This window comes from Protopterus annectens, chromosome 1.part1 (genome assembly GCF_019279795.1).
Source record: "Protopterus annectens isolate FY-2018-M chromosome 1.part1, PAN1.0, whole genome shotgun sequence".
NCBI classification, from domain to species: Eukaryota; Metazoa; Chordata; order Ceratodontiformes; family Protopteridae; genus Protopterus; species Protopterus annectens.
This window is the reverse complement of record NC_056726.1, coordinates 468,508,485-468,531,704: the sequence shown is the minus strand read 5'-3', so window position 1 is coordinate 468,531,704 and position 23,220 is coordinate 468,508,485. Positions and strand designations below refer to the sequence as shown.

General features: G+C 38.6%; 1 protein-coding gene across 1 annotated transcript in view; it reads right to left on the bottom strand.

Moving 5' to 3' along the window:
* Positions 1 to 23,220, bottom strand: part of ABCB10 (ATP binding cassette subfamily B member 10) — a 690,016-nt gene that overhangs the window by 124,323 nt on the left and 542,473 nt on the right. Inside the window, exons 9-10 of the mRNA XM_044076125.1 lie at positions 18,945 to 19,125; positions 8,834 to 8,877 (exon numbers count right to left, since the gene is read on the bottom strand). Coding sequence (XP_043932060.1) covers positions 8,834 to 8,877; positions 18,945 to 19,125 — 225 coding nt within the window. The remainder of the gene's footprint in view (positions 1 to 8,833; positions 8,878 to 18,944; positions 19,126 to 23,220) is intronic.

Below are 23,220 nucleotides of genomic sequence, written 5' to 3'. Positions count from 1 at the left end.
GTATGTCAGTAATATGATGCATTTTCATGCCGTCATCGCTACTTTTTTCCATTGTTGTCCAAAAGCCATTTTGTACTTGGTAAGGGTCTGGACGAAACTGTATTGAATACTACTTTGTATAGACTAACTAGAAGACATGTATTCTGCATCTTTACTGTATGGATACTACTGTACTATCCAATTATTGTATATTACTTGTATTTCTGTGGAGCTTTTCTCCACGGGCCTCTGCTGAAAATGGGCTTCTGGCCCAGTCAGACTTTTCCGGTAAACAAATGTAAATAAACCTGTATTTTATAGGTTCATAAATTGTCACTAGGCTAATGACCACTAGGACCCTCACAAGCCTACCTGCACACCCCAGACCATTTTGTGTCCGGAGTATCATGTATCATAGGCATCTATATGGAGGGTATATTAGCAGGGATGTAACTAAGGATTTGTAAGGAGGAGTTAGTTAGATAACACTTCTGACAGCCTCTGTCCGTAAGGGACAAGGGCACCAAACCGGGGGCGGGGGGATTTATGATTTTCCATCCAACTGTCAAGATTTTCTTTCAATAGGGTCAGGGATGCAGTCTGTTTTATATGGATGAGGAGGATATTCCATAGTGTGGGGATCCTTTGGGATACATATCTGTCTGTCCAACACATTCTGTTTGCCACAAGTAAAGTTCAGATCCCTGTATCTAGTGTTTCTGGTGATGTTTATGTGCATGTACAATGGATCCATCAGGGCTGGGTCTAAGAAAGCTCTGTAAGCAAAAGATCCACTCTCAGCAGCCCGAGGGAGAATGAATACAGACACACACAGCATTTATGTGGTCAGTGTAGGACAAGTATTCATGCTCTGAATTCTCATGGTGAGAACCTTTGTTGGCGCTCCAATTGTTGCAAGTCCCTGGTTAGATGCATGCCAAAGGGAGCACTATAGTCAGTGATAGATCTGATACGGGCTGAGTAGAGTAGTACTATAACTTCCTTGGATCTGGATGCCATACTCTTTCCTATACATTCAGCGACACAGTGATTTTTTATTATTTTAGTAATGATGGTCAAAGGCCACATTGCTGTGTACATATGTTCTCAGATACCTTACTACTGGGTTGACTCTTAGGGGCATTTTATTGATGTAGTAATTATTTTGGATTGACAGTTTCCCCAAAGGGCATTATAATGCTTTTTTTGGCATTCAGTTTTAGGCCATGGCTTTGGCACCAGTCATTTGTCTGTGTTAAATCCACAGCAAGATGTTGATGTCCTGGGGGAATCTATAATTGGCCCAAATTTACAGTAATCTACGAACAAGGTGAGCCCGAGGTCTTAAGCATTAGCCTTGACTTCTAAGAAATACATGCCAAACAGGAGCAGGCCCCCTACAGAGGCCTGGGGTAATCTGCTGCTGACCGGTCTCTTAGTGGAGGTGGTCTCATCAATCCTGACTTCGTGTGTCCTGTCAGTGAGCCAGCAATCCAGTGAATTATGTCCAGATTATGTCTACCTCTGAGACCTTGTCAATAATGACTAAGTGGGGTATTGTATTGAATGTCTTGGCCAGGTCAGGATATGCAGTATGCACTATTTTACCCTCATCCATTGCCTTGGTGAACCTCTCAAAGAAGACTACCAGGTAAAATAGGTATGACCTTCCCTTAAAGACAAATTGTGATGGGCGCTGTGTGTGTAGGTTGCCAATGCCCTTTTTTATCATTTCCATGATAATTTGTTTCATGGCTTTACATATTAGGTTTGTGAGACTGATGGACCTGAGTTCCCTGAGTCAGCTGATGGTCTGAACTTGTGGAAGGGAATGAATGTTGCAGTCCTCCAATCACTTGGAACATAGTTTGTTTCAAGGCTGCAGATGAAGGATGGCTCAAACAGTCCTGATAGGTCATGTTTTAGACTGTTCAGGAAGGCAACCAGGGATGTTGCCAGGACCCAGGGGATGAAGTTCTTGTCTTTAGCGAGTGCTGATAGCACCTGGTCCCTATTGATAGTTGGGGGAAGTATGATGGAGATTTCACCTGGTGGAGTTGAGGGGTAGTGAATGGTTGAAGTTTGAGCTGAGTTTATCACCCAGTAGATTTGCTTTGTCACCCTGATCAATGAATGTGGTACCATTCACCACCAGTTCAACACACTGCTGTGTGTTATCTCTAAGGTTCTACATACAGCTGAAGAAACCCTACTGATTTTCCTTAGCCTATGCAGCTATCCCGGCCTTGAAGTTGACTTTGCTGGACTTAATTTGACCTCTTAGTTTCTTGTTTAGTTGTATAAGACAGCACTTGTCTTTAAGGGAGTCGCTCTTCCTGATTTTGGCCATACGTTTTTTCTTTTAGGTTTATGTGAAGATTCCACCAGTGGGGTTTATTTTTAGTGTTTGTTTTTGGGCTTATTTCTGGTAGGTACAGCAGCCTCTATGCAGCCAATGACATTGTTTGTATAGGGACTCTGTAAATAATTCTGCATAGGTAGCTGTGGTCTTGGGGTTGGGGGAACTTTGAATTTTGAAAAAAAATGTCACTTAATAGGATGTAGTTTGCCTTTGAATAGTTCCTTTTACGGGTTTAGTTTTACTTTAAATGAGACAGCTTTGTGATCAGACTTCGCTAGTGAGGACGTGACAGGTGACAACACACTCCCATGTTGGTGAGTACCTGATCCAGTATGCTTGATCCTCTGGAGCTATCTGTTCTAGGGTGTTTGAGTTAATAAAGTTCAGGCAGTGTTATGCTTGGGTTCATAGGAGTGTACTAGGCTAATGGCCCTGGGGCCTTTACAAGCCTAGCCGATAGGATTACCCTGGCATCATGCCACCCGACCTTAGTTCTAAGTGCCTCTTGTCAAGTAGAGCCACTGGAGTGATCCCCAGGGTGAATTTTCTATTTCCCATCCACTCCTCAAGATTTCTCTTGAAGAGGGCCAGTGAGGTGCTCTGTTTGACATGTATGGGAAGTCTACTCCATAGCATGGGCAGTCTATGGGTTATCAGCCTGTCCCTCCAGCACGCTCTGTTGATTGTGACAATGAGGTTGAGGTCTGTGGAGCGTGAGGTGCAGAGGGATTGGGATTTCTTTAGATGTAGCATTTCTAACAGAGCTGGGTCAGACAAAGCTTTGTAAGTGAAGCAGAGATCGCCTCTAAGTAGGCAATATGAGACAGAGAATAGCTGGGAGTTTTTTTGAGTCTGTCCATATAGGACAAGTGCTTAAGGCCTAGAATCCTCTCTGTGAGGTACTTATGTGACCTCTCCAGTTGTTGTAGGCGTCTAATGAGGTACATGCCAAATGAGGCATTTTACTCGACTGGCCTAATGAGGGAAGAGTAGAGGGAGACAATGACCTCTTTCTTCCTGGATGCAAAACCTTTAGTAATGAGATGTGCTACATAGAAGGACTTTCTGACCACAGTGGCAATGTGGTGGTTGAAAGAGAGGTTGCTGTCAACATCTGTTCCCAGATCTTTTATAATGACTTCTGTGTTCAGTGGACTACCATCGATGTGGTAATTCATGGGAACCGGGTTTTTCCCAATGCAGATGACAACATATTTTTTGGCATTGAGCTTAAGGCCATGGTTCTGACACCAGTCGTTGATCTCAGTGAGGCCTTTCTGTAGGATGTCAACATCACATGGGGAGTTAATAGCTCCCAACTTGCAATCATCTGCGAAATTTGTCAGCCCGAGTCCCTTCGTGTTGGCCTGGACTTCAGAGAAGTATATACCAAACAGGAGAGGACCCAGGACTGAACCCTGTGCGACTCAACTTGTGACTGGTCGGCAGTCTGACTTGGAGTCAGCTACTTTCACACTGCGGGTTCTATCTGTGAACCAGTTTGCAACCCACCTAGTGATATAGGGGTTGATGCCTAGCTTACTGAGTTTTTCTATGATTCCTGAGTGGGGAGCTTGTGAGTTTGACAGTGTACATTTCCCAGTGTATAGAGGGGTATAGTTAATGTCACCCATGAAAAATCTGTTTGGATAGTGAGTGCCTCTAGTAAATTTAGGTAAGAGTCGTAAGACCCTAGGGGCATAGATGATAACGTGTAGGTAGCAATGATATGGTGAGGTACCCTATATCTAAGGTGACTTGCACATGGATGAGCTCCATAGTACCAGTCTATTTAACCAATCTGGAGTTATGTTTCTTGCTAACTTGAAATAAGATGCCTCCACCTTTAACCCAAGTCTGTGCTGTTGGTGGACTAAATGTGTGGAACGCATTGTAGTCTTGCAGTTTGGGAGTACTTTCTGCAGCTTTAAACCAAGTCTCAGTCATGGCACAAATGTCTACATTCTCCACAGTGAGAAGGGCTTGAAGGGTGTGAAGTTTTTTGTTTAATGGTGTGCGTAAGGGATGTAGTGCAGGTATTCATGATGAACTCTTTGGTATGCAAGACGTTTCCCTCAAGGAAGTTAATTAATATCATGTTATTTTCTTTAATGATAAACTGGTTGTCTGAGAACTGCTTTTCTTGCCTCTACGTTATTTAAATTTGAAACATGCCACTTGCATTTTCCTGATTCGGCACATTATCTTATTGCTTAAACATATTTTAACCAGTTCCATGGCAAAAATTAATGAAAGTCCACACAATGGACCAGGTGACTAGAATTCAATTTGCAGTTAGAACTGACTAGAGGAAAGAATGACGGGGCTTAAGCCTGGTCACATCTCTTTGTAGGGAGAATTTGGTGGGAGAGTGTCCTAGAAATGAACATGTGGTAGAATTTCTGGGGAAGCATGGATTATGAAGATTCTATGTCACTGGGAGGGAGACTGGAAAACAGCACAAAGAGGTGTGAACATTAATCACACAGTGACAGGATACTAACTCTCTGGATAATATTGGGCATGTGCAGTGGACAAAGCAGTGAACTAAATCGTTAAGACATCTTATGCAAACAGAAGTAGTGGCTTTCAGACTCACTAACCTCCCACAGAAGACCCATCAGCCCCAGTATGTAGGACGTTGGCGACCCTTACCTGGAGAGGTTAAACACTTAGTAGTCATATAAAGTAAAAGCCGACCAACCAACAAGGCTAAAGATCATCAAGCTTTAATTGGTAAGTGCTTTCACACACAAGAAGCATCTTCAAACCATAAAAGCCAGGTTAAAAAACAGCATTTAAACACCACAATCATTGAATAAAACAATATTAATGACACACTTTGCGTGACTTCAGAGGCAGCTTTAAAGGCACAGCTCATTTAAACCAAATTTCTTATCAGCTTGAAGTGCAATAAACCATTTAATCTCTGCTACCACAGTTTTATTAACAATATCAGGCCTATGTTGGGCTACCGAATTTGAAAAACAGAAAGGTGCAAAACACTGAATGGAAAAGAGCGAATGGGACAATCAGCGAACTGAAGTAGCATAGAAAAAAACTACACTGAATGGCCATAGTTGGCCAACAACCAGGAAGTAACGTGATATGTAATGTAAGTGAAGGGAAACCTTTTAAATTTTTCCTTTTCCCCACTGCAGTGCGATCTCGGAGATGGTATACATAGTTAGGGGTGTGTGTGGGGGGTGCAGCTCCCAACCTTGGCTGGTTGTGTGTGTGACATTGGCTGACTATGGCCATTCGATGTCGTTTCTTTCAACGATTTTTTAGTTTGATGATTGTACTGTGTCTTGTTTACTTTTCGGTGTTTCGTGGTTCGTTTTTTTAAATTTGGTAGCCGAACATAGACCCAACAATATCACCCCTTCTCATATCATTGTTCATCAACTGCAAGACCAAAAAACAAAAAGTAGGTGTAGCAAAAGAAGCAACATGCTTCACAAAGGCATTGAAACCATCACACTTGCATATATCTCCCAAATGATCAAGAATCTGCTCCTTCAAGGAGCGATTCGTCTTGCCTACGTAAAAACAGCATGCATTACAAATCGCTATATATACTAAATTCATGCTCTTACATTCTGCATAGAACTCAGGGGCATATTTCTTTTTGGTTAGAGGATGAATAAAGAACTTATCAGATGAAATCAAAGTGCATGCTTTACACATACAAGGAGTACCTGTTCTCTCAGATTTTAGAACAGCTTTGGAAGTATTACCATAACATAGCTGTCTTTTGAGAGACAGATTATTCCTAAAACAAAAAGTTGGTTGATCACCCACTTCACATTTAATATTCTCATCAGTCATTAAAATCGGCCAGTTCCTCTTTATAACACCACATACAATTCTAACATCACTAGAATACGTTAACGTAACCCTAATTTTAATCTGAGTAGCTACAGACCCTCCAAATGAATCATCTTCACCTTCCCTTCTGTGGGACAAATGATATGGTCTTGCTTTGCCCCTTCTGCCCCCACAAGTCTCACAGAACAATTTCTCAATCTCTCTAGCAGAATACCCCTTACTGACAAAGTCTTTATGCAAATCTAAAAATGCTTGTTCTAAGTGAGACTCATCAGTATGTAACCTGGAGACCCTCATAGACTGCCCTTTCAACACATTCTTATATACGTGTTCAGGGTGCATACTCGTAATATGTAAAAGGGTATTCTTCCAACATGGTTTCCTGTACATACAAGTTTCAATAAGACCATCACTATTTTTATCCAAACATCTAAAAAAATCAATGTCCTCATAAGAACAAGCCATAGTAAATCTAAGAAAAGTAGTACTACTGTCTACATAAATAAAATCATTGAGAAGAGTTAATGGACCATCCCATAACAGAAATACATCATCCACAAACCTCTTATAATACTCAATATGCTCAAAAAAATCTATTTTCACCCAACAGATGTTTTGCCTCCCATTGTGCTATCATCATATTCGTGTAGCTGTTAGCGCAAACTGTCCCCATTGCTACATCTAATTTTTGAATATAAAAACACTCATCAAAAATAAATTATTCTCGGGTATAAGTTCCAACAAAAATATACGAGGCTAACATGTTCACTAGAATATTCACTGTGATGAGACAAAAAAGTCTTATTGAATCAACACCAGTATTATTAGGTGTAATAGCAAAAAATGTACAGATATCTAAAGTAACCATTATACATCTGGAAATGTATTTAAAGCTGTCAGCACATTCGAAGAGAGTCAGTAAAAATGCTCAGCGTCCTTTAACACAGAAGGTGATCTATCCAGAATAGGTTTCAGTTTATTCTCCACATAAATAGAAAGGGGGTCAGTCTGCCAGCCATGGCCAGAAAAAATCAGTCGGATAGGAAGATCATTCAAGTTTTTGTGGATTTTAGGTAGACCCATACATTACTGGGATTGTAGGTTTGTCAATTGCTAAGAACTCATATAATTCATAAGAAACCATCCTGGTCATTAAAAACATCATACAAATCTCCATGCACACACTGTGTTAACTTATTGATTGCAACTCTAGATGTCAAACTATAAGTATCAGAGTCGAACAGCAGTGCATTCATGCTTTCAAGGTAACAAGTTTTGTTTACAACCACAACCACCCCTCTGTTATCAGCTGGGCGAATTTAAATATCATGATTTGTTTGCAGTTCAAACAAAGCTGCACGCTCATCTACAGTTAAAGAACTTCTGAGTGTGTCAAGCATTAAGAGAGTCATAAATATCTGATACGCACAATTTCAAGAAAGTTTCATGAAGTGGATAAAGGGAATGGACAAAAGTACTAGGTTTCCTCATGCCCACAGCTGAACAAGTTCCAGGAAACATACATTTAAGCGGTGTTGCCTGTAAAAAGTTTAAGATTCAATACAAGATCACTATAATCAGAGCATTTCACTGGAATGAATGACAAACCTTTATCTAAAAGAGACCTCCGTGGTTCTGTCAAAGAGATAGATGAAATATTATACACTAAAGTTCCTGAACTCAATTCCATGTTACAGTCATCCTGGTGGATCATAGAGACCTTCGTCGCTTCCTTGACTGTGTGAATGCCCCCCCCCACCACCGATACACTGGTTTCCTCATGGACACAGGTAAATTGGGAAACACAGGAATAGATAAAGGGACTGCAACCACTGGCTCTTTCTGATGACAGCCTGAATCCATAAGAGTGGGTAGGAAAATCCATACTGGCAGAGTTATCAGATAAAACATCGGTACCAGTGGTGAAAGAAACTTTTCCGCCTCATCAGAACTATTATCAGATGGAACAGCATTGTCCTTATTATTCAATGTTCCACGTGGCCATACAAAAATATTCCCTGTCTTAAAGACCAGAAAATCATGCACCATTTTCTTACATTTTTGCTGTTGCAATTTAGTCATAAATGGAGACATTACTATATACATCATCTATTGTAGACTGATGAATATCCATGTTGGACTTGCTCTTCATTTCTTTCTATAGTTTCTCAACCTCAGTAAACAACTCCATCTTAATAATGTGCAGGAGACAAAGAAGCAAACTAAACTGTTAAAGACATCTTATGCAACCAGAAGTAGTGGCTTTCAGACTCATTAGCCTCCCACAGAAGACCCATCAGCCCCAGTACATAGGAGGCTGGTGACCATTCCCTTGTGGGGGGGAACACATACACAAGTCATAGCATAAATTGTCTGTGAACACTGAGGGGAATTGGGGCTCAAGAGAAGCTTTACTGCCACAGTGGAATAAGGCCTATGCTAACTGAACAGTAACCAGTGGCAAAAAAAAAAAAAAAAAGCTCAACAGTATGTTAATAGCATTCTCGAGTTTTTCTTGAAATATTCCACTTAATCAAGGACTTTCTGAAACTGGTTACATGAAAATCTTCAGCATTTAAAGTACTTTTGTTTCTGTTTGCTTCTGTCTAAAGTTGTGGTTTTATATACTTTAAAAAGGTAAACACTTTATTCGCTATTTACCTTAAGAAGAGCTCTTGCTATTGCAATTCGTTGTTTCTGACCACCTGTAAATACAAAAAGGAAAAAAATGGTTACATAACCATGTCTTATTTATTGCACAAATTAATTAGATAACTAGTGAGCTCTATCTAGAAGCAACAGACCTGGCATATCTCCATACCTCTCAACCTCATAGAGCAAGAAATCTGGACAAAGCCATAAATAAAGTGGGACAAAGGCTCATAAATAGGGACCATTTTTAAATATTGCTCTTACAAACTTAGTTTTTTAGAACAGGTTTTGCATTACCATTAATTTTCTGATGGGTATGAAGTCTGAATCTCAAATGTCTGTCATCATTTTCTAACTTCAGTCTTTAATGATTTGCTATTAATTTGCCAGAAAACACAATTTTATGAAAAAACAGACCAAAAATATGAGGCAAAAATTTGGACATTATGTAAAAATCTGTACAGTTGAGAGGTATGCATATCTCAACTGCCCAAGGTTCCATCCGTACACACACACATACATTAATACAATAAAGGATATAATAAAAAATGTATATGATACTCTTTAGATAAATACTTGTTTATAATCTTACAGCATCATCAGAATTTATATGTACTTGTGGTGTGTCAAAGATACTAAAATTCCCTTAAAATGCATGACATTTGTGATATTCGCTAAAACCTATTACAAAAGTTTATGCACTGCACACACACACACAGACAGTGACACTACTCAAAAGCATGCTAGTCTACCTAAAGCAACATCTTAAGCCTATACACATCCTTTGTTTAATTTTAACACGCTATATAAAATCATCTTCTTTTGGCTGTTCCCGTTAGGGGTCGCCACAGCGGATCATCTGTTTACATTTCTTCCTGTCCTCTGCATCTTGCTCTGTCACACCACCCACCTGCATGTCCTCTCACCACATCCATAAACCTTATCTTAGGCCTTCCTCTTTTCCTGTTACCTGGTAGCGTCATCCTTAGCATCTTTTTACCAATATACTCAGCATCCCTTCTCAGAACATGTCCTAACCAACGGAATCTTGCCTCTCTGGCTTTGTCTCCTAACCTTCCAACCTGGGCTGACCCTCTAATATACTTACTCCTAATTCTCTCCACCCTCGTCACACCCAGTGCAAATCTTAACATCTTTAACTCTGCCGCATCCAGCTCTAAATCCTGCCTTTTTGTCAATGCCACTGTCTCCAACCCATATAACACAGCTGGTCTCACTACCCTCTTGTAGACCTTCCCTTTCACTCTTACATAAATCACTCCTGACACTCTTCTCCACCCACTCCATCCTGCCTGCACTCTCTTCTTCACCTCTCTTCCACACTCACCATTACTCTGAACTATTGATCCCAAGTATTTAAACTCATCCACCTTCGCCACCTCTACCCCTTGCATCCTCACCATTCCTCCATCCTCCCTCTCATTCACAAACATATATTCTGTCTTAGTCCTGCTGACCTTCATTCCTCTTCTCTCTAGAGCATATCTCCATCTCTCTAGTGTCTCCTCCACCTGGTTCCCTACTCTCACTACAGATCACAATGTCATCTGCACTGCAAACATCATAGTCCACGGGGACTCCTGTCTGATCTCGTCTGTCAACCTGTCCATCACCACAAGCTATATAAAATAAATAATCTAAAACAAGGACAATTTTTCCCAATCACTATGATGTAAAAAGGAATATACCTTTATATAATCCATATACTAAGACAAAATACTTTAAAGTTTTAAGGACTGACGAACCCTATACAAAAATATTGCTTTTCCTGGAACACTTATGAAAATTTCCAACAAACATTTACTCATGAAAATGTACTTAATGTAAAATGTAAAAATACATAGTAATGCAATTGTTTCAGGCTTTAGACATGCAGAATTAATGGGAAGGATGTGGTTTCATTGACAGTACTCCTCAATTACTGCAACTTTATAGATAAAGTGCAATGGTCCAACTTACCTCTTCAATTTTGTTAACCCAACACTGTGCTACTGTCTCAGTTCCATTTCATAGGTTCACAGGTTCATAGGATGATACTGGCTATTGGCCCAGAGGCACTTATAAGCCTAGCTAAGAATTTCACCCATGTTCCAGCAAAGTCAGCACTTGCTTCCCCTTTCCAGCAGGGACACAGGTGGGATCACAGGGGGTGTATTTTCTGTTTCCCATCCAGTCATCCAGGTTCTCTTAAATAGGACAGAGTGCCATTAAACAGTCACTAATAAACCAGGAAAAAGCACTCAGACAGCCGTTTACGCCCCGGGACCTTTAATAACACAGCACAGCAACCAGTAAGAGAGTCACAATTGGAGTACTGAAAATGTTATGGAGAATAGGTTTGACAACATTTTTGTGTTAGATTATAGTTGGGATACTGAGATTACAGAAATCCTTAAAGAAGAATGGGGTAGATTTGGTAAATTGTCAGATTTGAATATAAAGTTTGACCACCCCTTGAAATTTGTTTTTTAGAAAAGGTAAATGCATTAAGAACATTTTAGAAAAGAAGGGTTTTGGTAAAGGGAATAAGAAAGTGGGGACATACAAATGTGGGGCTTGGCCACAACATTCATTTATATCTAATAAAGCAGAAATATATATCCCTAGTAGGAAGAGGTATACAACAGTGAAAGTGTACTCCAGTTGTGACTCTTTTGCTGGTTACTGTGCTGTGTTATTAAAGGTCCTGGGATGTAAACGGCTGTCCGAGTGCTTTTTCCTGGTTTATTCTCTTAAAGAGGGCTAGAGTGGTACTTTGCTTGACACTGAGACACAGTCTATTCCACAGCTCGGGGAGTCTTTGGGACACAGATCTTTCCTGCCAACAAGTTCTATTAAAGTCGTAGACCAGATTGAGGCCTTGCATGTGGGTTGCACCACGTGGAGTTTGACTTATGGATATGCAGCAATTCCATCAAGGCTAGGTCTGAGATGGCCTTGTATGCCAGACACAGGTTACCTCTTAGCAGTCTATACAAAACTGAGTACTAGGATAGGGCTTTTAGCCCTTCTGTATAGGATAGGTGCTTGACACCCTGGACTTTCCTGGTCAGGAACCTCTGTGGTCTCTCCAGCTGCTGCATGTGCTTGGCAAGGTACATGCCGAAGGTGGCATTGTACTTGATAATGGGTCTGATAAGGGAAGAGTACAGGGATGTTATGATCTCCTTGTCCCTGGATGAAATACCCTTACTTATGAGGTGGGCCATGTAAAAAGCCTTCCGTATAACAGAGGCAGCATGATGGTCAATTGTCAAGTTGCTATCAACCTGGGTGCTCAAGTCCCTCACGACTGATTGCATGCTTAGTACACTGTCAATGTAATAGTTAGGGGTATGCTATTTTCCCCAAAGGGGATAATGATGCATTTCTTGGCATTTAGTTTGAGACCATACTTCTGGCACCAGTCATTAGTTTGGGTAAGGCCCTCTTGGAGGATGTTCACATCATTAGGGGGAATTTACGACAGCACCCAGCTTGCAATCCTCTGCAAACTTGGTCAGCCACAGACCACTGGTTTTGGCTTGCACCTCAGAAAAGTATATCCCAAACAGTAGAGGCCCCAAGACCAATCCTTGGAGTAGACCGCTCATTACAGGTCTAGTACTAGAGGTGGCTTCCCCTATTTTGACTGAGTGGGTTCTATCAGTGAGCCAGTTAGCTACTCATCTGGTAACATACGGGTTGATGCCTAGCTGTGAGAGTTTATCTATTACGCCTGAGTGGGGAATAGTGCCAAAGGCTTTGGCTAGGGTCAAGGTAGGCAGTGAGCACAGTCTTCCCCTCATCCATGGCTTTGGTGACTGTTTTGAAGAAGTCAACCAAGTTTAACAGACATGATCTCCCTTTGACAAAACCAAACTGTGTGTGGTGAAGCATTTGAAGGTTATCAATGTCCTTAAATTAATATCAAATATTACTGCTGGGTTAGCTTGGATGACATCACTTTTGTCACCTGACCTTAGTTTACAAGCTAAACCCCCATTGTCAGGACTAACAGAATTTAGAATCTCCCTGTGAAAAATACATATCTCTCATATGCTTGTAGATCCTGGAAGTCAAGAAACAATAAAACACTTCTACTAATTGTATGTTTCTACTTCCATATCAGTAACGATGTACCTCTTTCTTAATCACTATTTCCCCTTACTTGACTCGATGCTATAAGTAAGCATTGCCTACTTACTAGTTCCTTCCTTTCCTTCTATTTCTTACCATACAACTACATAATTTACATGTTATTTTAAGATTACTAAATGTACCTTTATAATTCAATATTAAAAACGAATAACATTCTCTTATTATGTTATTGTTTTTATCTGTATTGCTCTTTTGTAACAAATTGTAATCTTCGTATCTGGAGCTTTTCTTCTCAAGTCTCTGCTGAAAAAGGGCATCTGCCCAGCCAGGCTAACCCGGTTAACAAATGGCAAACAAGTAAATAAAATAAATCTGCTTCTCTTTCAAGACAATACAAAAAACTTCTAGCTCTAGACATTATGTCTGCTACTGCACTGAAACAGAGAGATAACATCTTTTGTTTATGGCCCAGCAATTATAAAAAAATAATTTAATTTCAACTATTTTCTCTGAATTTTTTCAAGTTAACCTCCTGTGTTCCAGTTTCCATTAAACATATGCATCTAAACAGTCACAACAGTGCAAGTAACATTCCTGTTCTATTCCAATAGGGCATGATGTGGTTACATGTCAGCGCAGTACTTTACACACATTTCTGTATAAATCATATCAATATTCACAAATGACATACAATTATTTATAAAATTCACAATAGCTGGGCTGGCAGTGTGATACCTGGGTTAGTGGACACTCCACCTTTGTGTAGAGGGATAATAGTGGCTGTCCTCCATTTGGCTGGGATGAAGCTGGTGCTCAAGCTTTGGCTGAATAGGGTGCCTAATGGAGATGAAAACTCATGCCTGAGTTCATGTAGGATACAGCCAGGGATGCTGTCGGGTCCCATGGAGACTGTATTTTTTGCCTTTGAGAGGGCATTAAAGATCTGCTCCCTGGTGATGAGGGGAGGGGGGCAGGCATTGGGGATGCCCTGATTTACTGATGGGGGGACGGGGGGGGGTGAAGCTTTCACTGAACCTGTCTGCAAGCAGGTTGGCTATATCTACGGCATTTGTGTTATGTGGTGTTATTGACCACCAGTTCAGAGCAGATTTGGCTGTTACCTTTGAGAATGCAGATGTATATGAAGATGGCCTTGCGATTGTCCTTAGTGGATGTGGCCAATTTGGACTCGAAGTTGGCCTTAGAGGATTTCACCAGTGACCTTATTTGCTTGTTCAGACAAAGGAGAGATTGCTTCCAACTTGGCACCTGCTCCTTCTTGGTCCATGATAGCAATTTTTCCTTTTATTATAGAGTTTTATTGCTGCTGTCCACCAGACAGGTTTACTCTTCCTTGAGGAAGATGATTTGGTCCTGTCAGGTATTGCTGAGTCCATACAGCTATGTAGGTTCTTAAATAAGTACATGGATTGTAATAATGTATCAAAAAATAAAACATTAAAAAAGCTTGCAAACTGGTATAACAGTCCAGCTAGCCTGGTAATGTCCTTACATGTTGAAATTTGAAGATGTTGTTCTGGGTGAACCAATTCCTTCAGAGTACAAGTGCGACGAAGACGACTGTGCTCTGTGCTACTACATGGACACACGTATGGCTGCATGTGTAGAAGTAATACAAATGGCTCAGTTTTCAATCACACTGTTATAAGTAGTTTAATCAATTTTTCATGCTGTTATTCTGCTGATTGACATTTTAGTGATTTCCTTCCAGCATTAAATCTCGTTCTATGAAGTCTTCCCATTTTTCTGCATTATTTATACTACAATGGCAGCAGCTATTGCAGCAATGTCATTGTTAAATTTAGTAAGCCCCCATTTTTTATGTTTTCTAGACATTAAAACAGTGAAGAGGATACACACAAATTAAAACAATGTATATATATTCATTGTGGAAAGAGCTCAGCTTTCACCCTCAAACAAAGATGGAGTGCGTATACAGAGAGTGCACCCAAGTTTTGCATCATAATGCCACTCATCGTCTTGTACAGTCAAACATGAGGCAAAACAAGAACATCTCAGGTGAAGTAATTTAACTTTAAAAGTGTTTTTATATTAATATAGGTAATATTACCAGCATTATTTTGCTGTAATTACATAGTGCAACCAACATCAGCATACAGATAGCAAAGTTACTTGCAAGATTCCAGTCCAAACCTCTATACTTGATCTTTAACTGCTCCTTGACAAGGTTTCGCTAATTTAAAAAAGGTCACAGTAAATTATTCCAGACTGCTTTACAAGTAAACTAGTAGTCCTACAAAGCCAGAAACATGACCGACAATAACAGTTTTTCATTTTCAACAGATAGCTCCCAGTGACCTACACATTATAACTTGTTTGCTGTTAATGCGCATCTCAGGTATCAGCCAGTAATAAAAATGACAATACAATATATATCAAATAGGTTTATAAAAAACATACCACCACAGTTTTCTACCTCTTAGCACAATAATCGGGTACAAAGCTAAAAATAATAGGTAGAGGTAATTGGGAAAATATTTTTGGGAGTGTAATACATTGGCATACTTTAAAAATTTCCTGCAGACTACTCTATCGGAAATACTGGGTGAGCAAATTGGTATAAATAAGGAAATTATTTTTTTTAGCTGTGATACAGAATGAGAATTGCCTAGATGTAATAAGGCCTTGCTCTTTAATTCTGGTGCCTGCCAAAAAAATAATTAAAAGAAAAGAGAAATCAAAGTCTAAACCAACTGTACTAAAAGTAGTGAATATAGTAATGGCGTTAAAAAAAATGGAAGTAGCATCTTTATAAAAGGGTAGGAGGAAATTATACAGAAAAAAATGGGATTTGTTGGCACAACACATGCAGAATAATGTTTTCGAAAAAGAATGAGGTTTAAGGGAAGTCTGGAATTGAATGAGCTATGCAATTGTTTGACTGACAATGACTGGATAGATAAGTGATACATAATGTACAAAACTGAAAATTTGTCAATATGGTTTGCTTTCATTTAGATAAATGTATGATTGCCTATGTCATAACACAAGTTAATGATGTTTCTTGTTAAAAAGCCAAAAATAATACAGGGGCAAAGGTCCAAAATCATGGAAAGATTTTAAATGTTGCTCTTATATACTTAGGACCTTCCTAGTACAATATGGTGTTTCATTAGCATATCTTTTCATATGAAAGACATGAAGTCTGAAATTCAAATGACTGATTACCAAATGCTTTAACAGTATGCCAGAAATTCACAAAATTTTTGGAGAGAAAAAAATGACAGCCGAAAGGTATGCACAATACCCCCCCCAGACAAAGTACTCTCAAGGTTCTCAACTATTTAGTGCAAGAGGGTAGATTTTTGAAATCCTTAGCTCTTAACCTCTTAAATCCATGTAAAAAAATCATGAACAAACAGGGACAGCTTATACCTCACATTAGTACTATTAACTAGAAAGTTGACAAAAATAAGAGAATGTGAATTTAAACATATTTTCTGAAATAAAAGAAGTTTATAGCTAAAATTATTTATCTATTATGTGTAATCCACATGTTCTACTCAAATCATTAGTTTTAGGAGGAACATAGTATGATTTTGAGCCAAAAATCCACGGTTTCTGTAAATTAGACATGGTTGAAAAAGAGGAACAGACCAAAAACATGAAACCAAATCACAGAGGGACAGAAGGACATCTGAGAGGTATGTATTGTGTGATTATTGTATTTTACCTATACAAGGTATACCTCTCAACCAGCTTTATGAGGGAAAAAACAAAAATATGAGGCAAAACTGGGGACATGCGAGAGCTTTGCTCTCATCCAGTCACCCTGTAAAGTTGCTCAGTTATACCTGCCTGCCAGTTTGGATAAATAATAATAATAACTTCATACCGCGGTGGTGGTGCTGCGGTAGCATTGTCGCCTCACAGTAAGACGCTGACCGGTTCGACTCTCAGCTAGAGCGTCTTCTGCGTGGAGACATGCGTGAATGGGCGTACCTTCGTTGAATGTTGTGAGTTAGGGCTGGCAACTCAGCACGTAAAAATCAACTGCCAATCATTAGCGGACCGGAGTTCCGCTGTGGCAACCCCTAACCGGGAAAAGCCGAAAGACACAACAATAACAACCTCATGTTGCTGCCAGCAACTATCTCTTCATTGTTTAACATTTGCTGACTTTTCTATTCCAGTAAGGAACAAAGCCTATGAATTCACTGGTTAAGTGTACTGACCACTTGAAGGTTAGTGCACTTAATCACCTCTACCCTATGGTGACACAACTGTAACTGCTTTTCAAAATGATCTCCAAGTCATTTTTCTAATTTAATCTTTTTCAAATAACATAAAATTACCCACAGAGCTCTTCTGCCCTAGCTGTGGCTCTCAGAACACCTAGACATTTTACAGTACCTACTTTAAGAAACACTGCACTAGGACATAAACTTACATTCTAAAAATACCTTAACCTAACTAAACCCCCGTAAACCCAAACATGTGCTCAATTTAAAAACTTTACAAAAAATATAAAAGTAAATAAAACACAGGCAGCATTTCCCATTCCCTACAATATAAAAAGTCTTTCTCTCTCTCCACATACTCACACACAGACACACACACACAAAACACCATGCTCAAATAAATAAACCATATAAAATACAACTCTTGTCATATGAAAGCAAAAGCTAAAAAAACAAAGAACAAAAAGCTAAAGAAAACATTAACCACAACTATCCAATCAGAAAACCAAATTACTAGCAACATGTCCTGATTTTACCTATATTCAAGTAAAAATAAAATAAAAAAATAACAAATCCTAGTGTAAACTTCAAGAAAATACTAAAATACAGTAAATAAATGAACCATCACTTAAAAAAAGAACCACAAAATTTACATCAGGAATTACAAGAATAAATCTCTCATGAGACTGATCATTCACAAAAAACCTATGCAAACTACTTAAAGCCCTAATAAATAAAAGCCCTAACTGCGAGACATCCCATGTTTGATTAGTGGCTGGGACACTGAAGATGCTACCAAAGACAGTGACAGGAGTGATGAGACAAATGTCTGCTTGCTTCTCTCAGAGAGGGAGAGGTGAGTATAAGTTCAGAGTGCATACACTGTTAGAATCACAGGTGGAGACTGCAGATCACATGGAAATGCTAGTCAGGAGGGGGTGGCTAGGGCTTCTGAGGGGTTATATCATTCATGGAAGCAGATGACATCTCCTTGCTAAGTCTCACTGTACATCAAAACTCTTTGGTATCTAGAGGCATGTGCAGCAGAGCAAACGTAGACACACAGATCTAAAGAGTGCCTGGTTGACAGCCACATCATGATCAACTTTCAGCTGGTTAAAGAACAAATGGGTGGAGTCACTGCAGCTGATATGCAAGAGGGGGACTTAAAGGCCTATACAATAAAAACTTAGATAATTAACACAGTCCAAAGAAGTTAACAGGAAACACTACTTATCATAAAAATATATAGAAAAATAGATAAATGGAATATGTGAAAGTTTGGTTTGTGCAATACATGAAACGTCCTGTACTATAGCATTTGGGAATTTTGTCAATGACTTGTCACAAAACTTTCACCGTAAAGTTATAGTGTAAGAAATTTCATATATTTGAATATTGGGGAACATAACAGATATAACAATCCAACTACAGTAAAGTCTGTATAATCAATATTTATAACTGAAAAACTGAGATGTAACCATGTACGCTGAATTACTTGCATGCATGACACAATGTAAAAGTATACAAAAAACTATTAACATATTAAAACATTCCCATTATAAACAGGAAACTGTTGCAGCTTCTGAGTTTGTACTGACACAATCAATATTTTTCTATGTATACATTTTGAACTACAACAAATCCTGGAAAAGAATAGCTTGAACGTTCAAAACAGATACTGCACTAGTCTAGTTGCACTAATAAAAATAAAAGTTTACATCTACACATACTATTAATAGGATAAAGTAAAACACATTAGAAAATGCCATGCAGGAAAATGTCAGCTAACCTACCTGACAGCAAAATACCTTTCTCCCCAACAACAGTATCAAATCCTCTGGGGAAATTGCTTATGAATGTATTAGCATTGGCCATGTCAGCAGCTTGGTGAATTTCTGCAGCAGTAACTTGAGAAGGATCCACTGCTCCATATGCAATATTTTCAGCAATAGAGCAGGAAAAAAGAATAGGTTCCTGGAGTATAAAGTGGGGAAAGAGAAATACATTTCACTTGGATTAAAGACTTCAGTCCCTAACCAAAGGATCCCAGCATAGTCATACATTGCAGCAGACTTTAACACTTGTACAATGCATTTATTTTAATCAGTTTTATAAGCATGTTGCAGTTGAGAATTTTCTTTTTCAAAGTCTTGTTAGGTGGCAAAGCATGAAAAAAAACTACTTTCCTACAGCAACTTTTAGCTATAGATAACAATAAATCAAATCTGAAAAATATGAAATGCAAATCGATAGTTTTTGGCCTCAGATTAATCAAGAAAATACTGAACCACACAGGATTATATGCAACAAATATCTTTCCTCTGGAGAGTTATGGCAAACTTCATACACATGATATTACATACTTAATTCCTACAAAGTTTTGCATTAAACTGGAACATTCAAATTTATTTCTATAAAGTATATGTGGATCTCTTCCTCCTGAACATTGATCTCCTACATTTTTTTTACACAATACCTTCAAGCCTGCCAGAAATAGTGCTCTTACTACAATAGTATACAGCTGCTATGCAGTCTGTCGATAACAAATTGAATCTAAAATGTGAAGAAAATTACCCTTTTCTAATATATCATTTCAAAATAATTAAAACAATGACATACCTACAGACAACAAATAAATATGTAGGCAAATTAAATAAAACCACAGGCATTTTAACACACAAGTTTGACTGGTATCAAACACTACACAGGTATAAGTATCAGGCAAGGCAGACATTTCTAAAGGAAATGAGACTAAAAAAAAAATGACCAGCAACCTGCTGTGTCCGGAAGAATCCTTGGAATCCTTTGAAGTAGTCTGCTGAAGTTAAAGAGCTGTCAATAAGAAACAGGCATGCTTTCAACAGAAACGCATTATCAGCTCTGTAGGGTTTTATAGATTAACTGGCCAATCCTGTAGGATGTGTTCCACTTCACTGGCAGCCAGTACAAATGAAACAATTTGAGTTCAATATGTCAGACTTGGTTAGCCTCAGTTAACAATCAAGAAGCCTAAGTGCACACAACCTAAGGGCAGTGATCAGCATTGGCTCCTCCAAGTTCTAATTTAAGGCAAGTCCAGTGATGAAGATGTGACATTGTAAAGGCATGAACATGTTTAAGGCAGATTCCCAGAAGCAAGCAAGTGACTAATTCAGAACATTTCAGTTTCAGCAAATGTCTGTGATTTATTCTATACAGCTGAATATCATTTCCCTGCACAAATTATCTTGACTATGCATGAAGAGCAACTACTGTGCCCTGAACTTAAAGTTTCAGCTTAATGTTGTAATTCAGCAACATTATCACTCATTACCTTACCTTTCCTTCTTAGCTGTTTTGTCATAATACCACTTCACTTTCATCTGTCTTCTTTGCAGAAGCTCTGATACTGACTGTGCACTTTCTGGAACTATCAGAAATGCAGGCAGCGTTTTTTCTAACACCCGCCCATTAACAATTAAGCTAATGAGAAACCCAGTCTAGCTCTACATTTCAGAAGAGAGAGTCTATCTGGCTAAATGCATCACTTTCCTCAGTATGTTTCTTAAATGTTTGGCTAATGGGTTCAACATGGCCAATGGACTGTCAGTATCTTGGACTACAAAACAGCACATATTGTTGTAAAATACACATTTTTGGCACATGAACGGATGGTCACTGTTAAACAACATTCTAGTATACCTGACTACTGATTTTGGAACAATGATTGTTCTTGAAGGTATTGCCTGTAGTATCTTTAAACTGAGCCATTTCTGGATATTTTAAACAGTAGTAAAAAGCTGAAATTATTGTACTAAAAATAAGTCAGTGCCCAGCTTCGACTAACATAGTAAAGGAATTTAATGTGGATTTGGCTTAATTGCTCTTTCTGGTTTTGATTTCTGAGCCTGCTACAGGGAACAAAATCTTGTGCATGTTACACCAGTATGTGATATCTCTACTGTATTTTAACATACACTCCAGGTCAACAAATGTAAATAAATAAAATAAATAAATATCTAAGGTAAGATTCATGCAATGTTAGCAACATTTAACTTCTCACACATGAAATTAATTACATTCTCATTTTTACAAACTGTTTTACACGTGACGGTTCAACACCGAATGGAAAATATGGCTTAAACAATGGACACACTTATTTTACAGCATGCAACCTTCCTACCATGACAATATAAAGCAGTTTCATCGTTATGTTCTCTGACATTCAACTCCTGAAGTTTTCAGCAGTCTGTGATAAGTGTTCTACCAACATTAACACTTCCAAATTTTTCTCCAAAAATTTGAATTCTTCGAGATATGATCTAAAGAGTATCTGCAATATATATATATATATATATATATATATATATATATATATATATATATATATACACTTCTCCAGTTTGTACTGTACTTGTCAATATTCTAAAGACAAAAGTCTTCATAATTAAGTAGACAGCCTTCTTTGCAGATGTTTATGCTCAGACAATACAGTAATAAGCTTCCTGCACACATAATCATGGAACCTTTGACATTCAAATACTATTACATACATTTTCCTATCTGAGCACACCAAGCTTGGGCATAAACAGAAGTTCAATTGTCATAGCTCTCAACCTGCAATACACCCTTGAAAAAGTAGATGCATCCAGCAAAATATTTGAAATCTAATTAGCATAAGATTTGAATATCAAATAACACATTATTCTTCCAGCTTGCAGTAGGAATGCGGGTTACTACACAAACACAAGTTTAAAAAACAATGTGACAAAAATTATGGAAAAACATAAGCAGATTACCAAACAGACTTTAATGAACTGTACTTCAAAATTTTACCACACAAAGTCATTTAATTTTGCTTCTGAAAAAGGGATATGCAAGATAATGCACGTCCTCGTTCTTAAAATTGCTCATGGCAGTAGTATTGGGTACTGAACAGTTACAAAAATCAAATGTGATGGGAGGGGATTCAAAAAATTGTTTGAAGGGGTAAATCAAGTTTGAAAATTGGGACATCCCTCCCAAAATAGGTCCATCATGTTCATTCTATATATCATGACAAAAATAGGAATGTGCCTCCAAAACAGGGAAGGTCCGTCTACCTTCCCTTGGAAGGATAATTCCTAACCTTTGTTGACTAGTATCAACCTGAAAGGGAATGGTATCGTAATTTCTTAATACTTTAATGATGGTGCAGTGGTAGATAGTTACTTTATTTACTCAAAACTTCAATCTTGTTCCACTGACCAACTCTTTATTGTGCTCATGTCCTATCAGCCTACTCAGGAGTACAGTTAGCTTTGACAAGCAATGTATGAGCTCTGACAGATATTGAAGCTGCATAAAGGAAGACTTACCTATGAATTTCTGCATGTTCACTATTGCACGCACTAAACATTTTGACTATAAACCTTTTTCTATCACATAGTTCACTAGTATTGTTATTTGATACATGGCTTCATATCCTGATATCAACGTATCATGTAGCTTAAATCAGATGTTTGCCATGCTCCTAACTTCTAGTACTTAGACTAAAATACTATTAGTAATGCTTATAACTCTTTTCAGTCCTTCAATAATATTTGCTATAGCACAACAGAACACCTTCTGAAGAGATTCCAAAATGTAGCCAAAAATCTGTACCCAACAGTGTATTAATTTACTCAGCCCTGATAAGTATCAGGCTAATTAATATCTCTGTTTGCAGAAATCCTATAAAGACAGTAAACAAGCCACCTGCTTCCTGACAGCTTTTCTCTTAAGTAGGTACAGAAAGCATCTCCTAGGTTCATAGGTTAGTACTAGGGTAACTGCCCTTGTGGGCCATTCTAAGCCTGGCCAATTATCCCAGGTGAGAATCAAACATTGCACATGGTGTCTGTCAGGTAAACACATTAACCATTATGCCAACCTCCCACTATATCCAGAATCATCCATAAAAACTCACCTCCTGTGATTTGCAATACATCTTAAAGTCACCACTGTAATGATCTAACAACGTTTAGCATTTCTGTAGGTGTATCAGCCCCACAGAACACATGGAAAAAGCTCTGACTAGGATTCAGGTGACCTAAATTCAACTAACAGCTC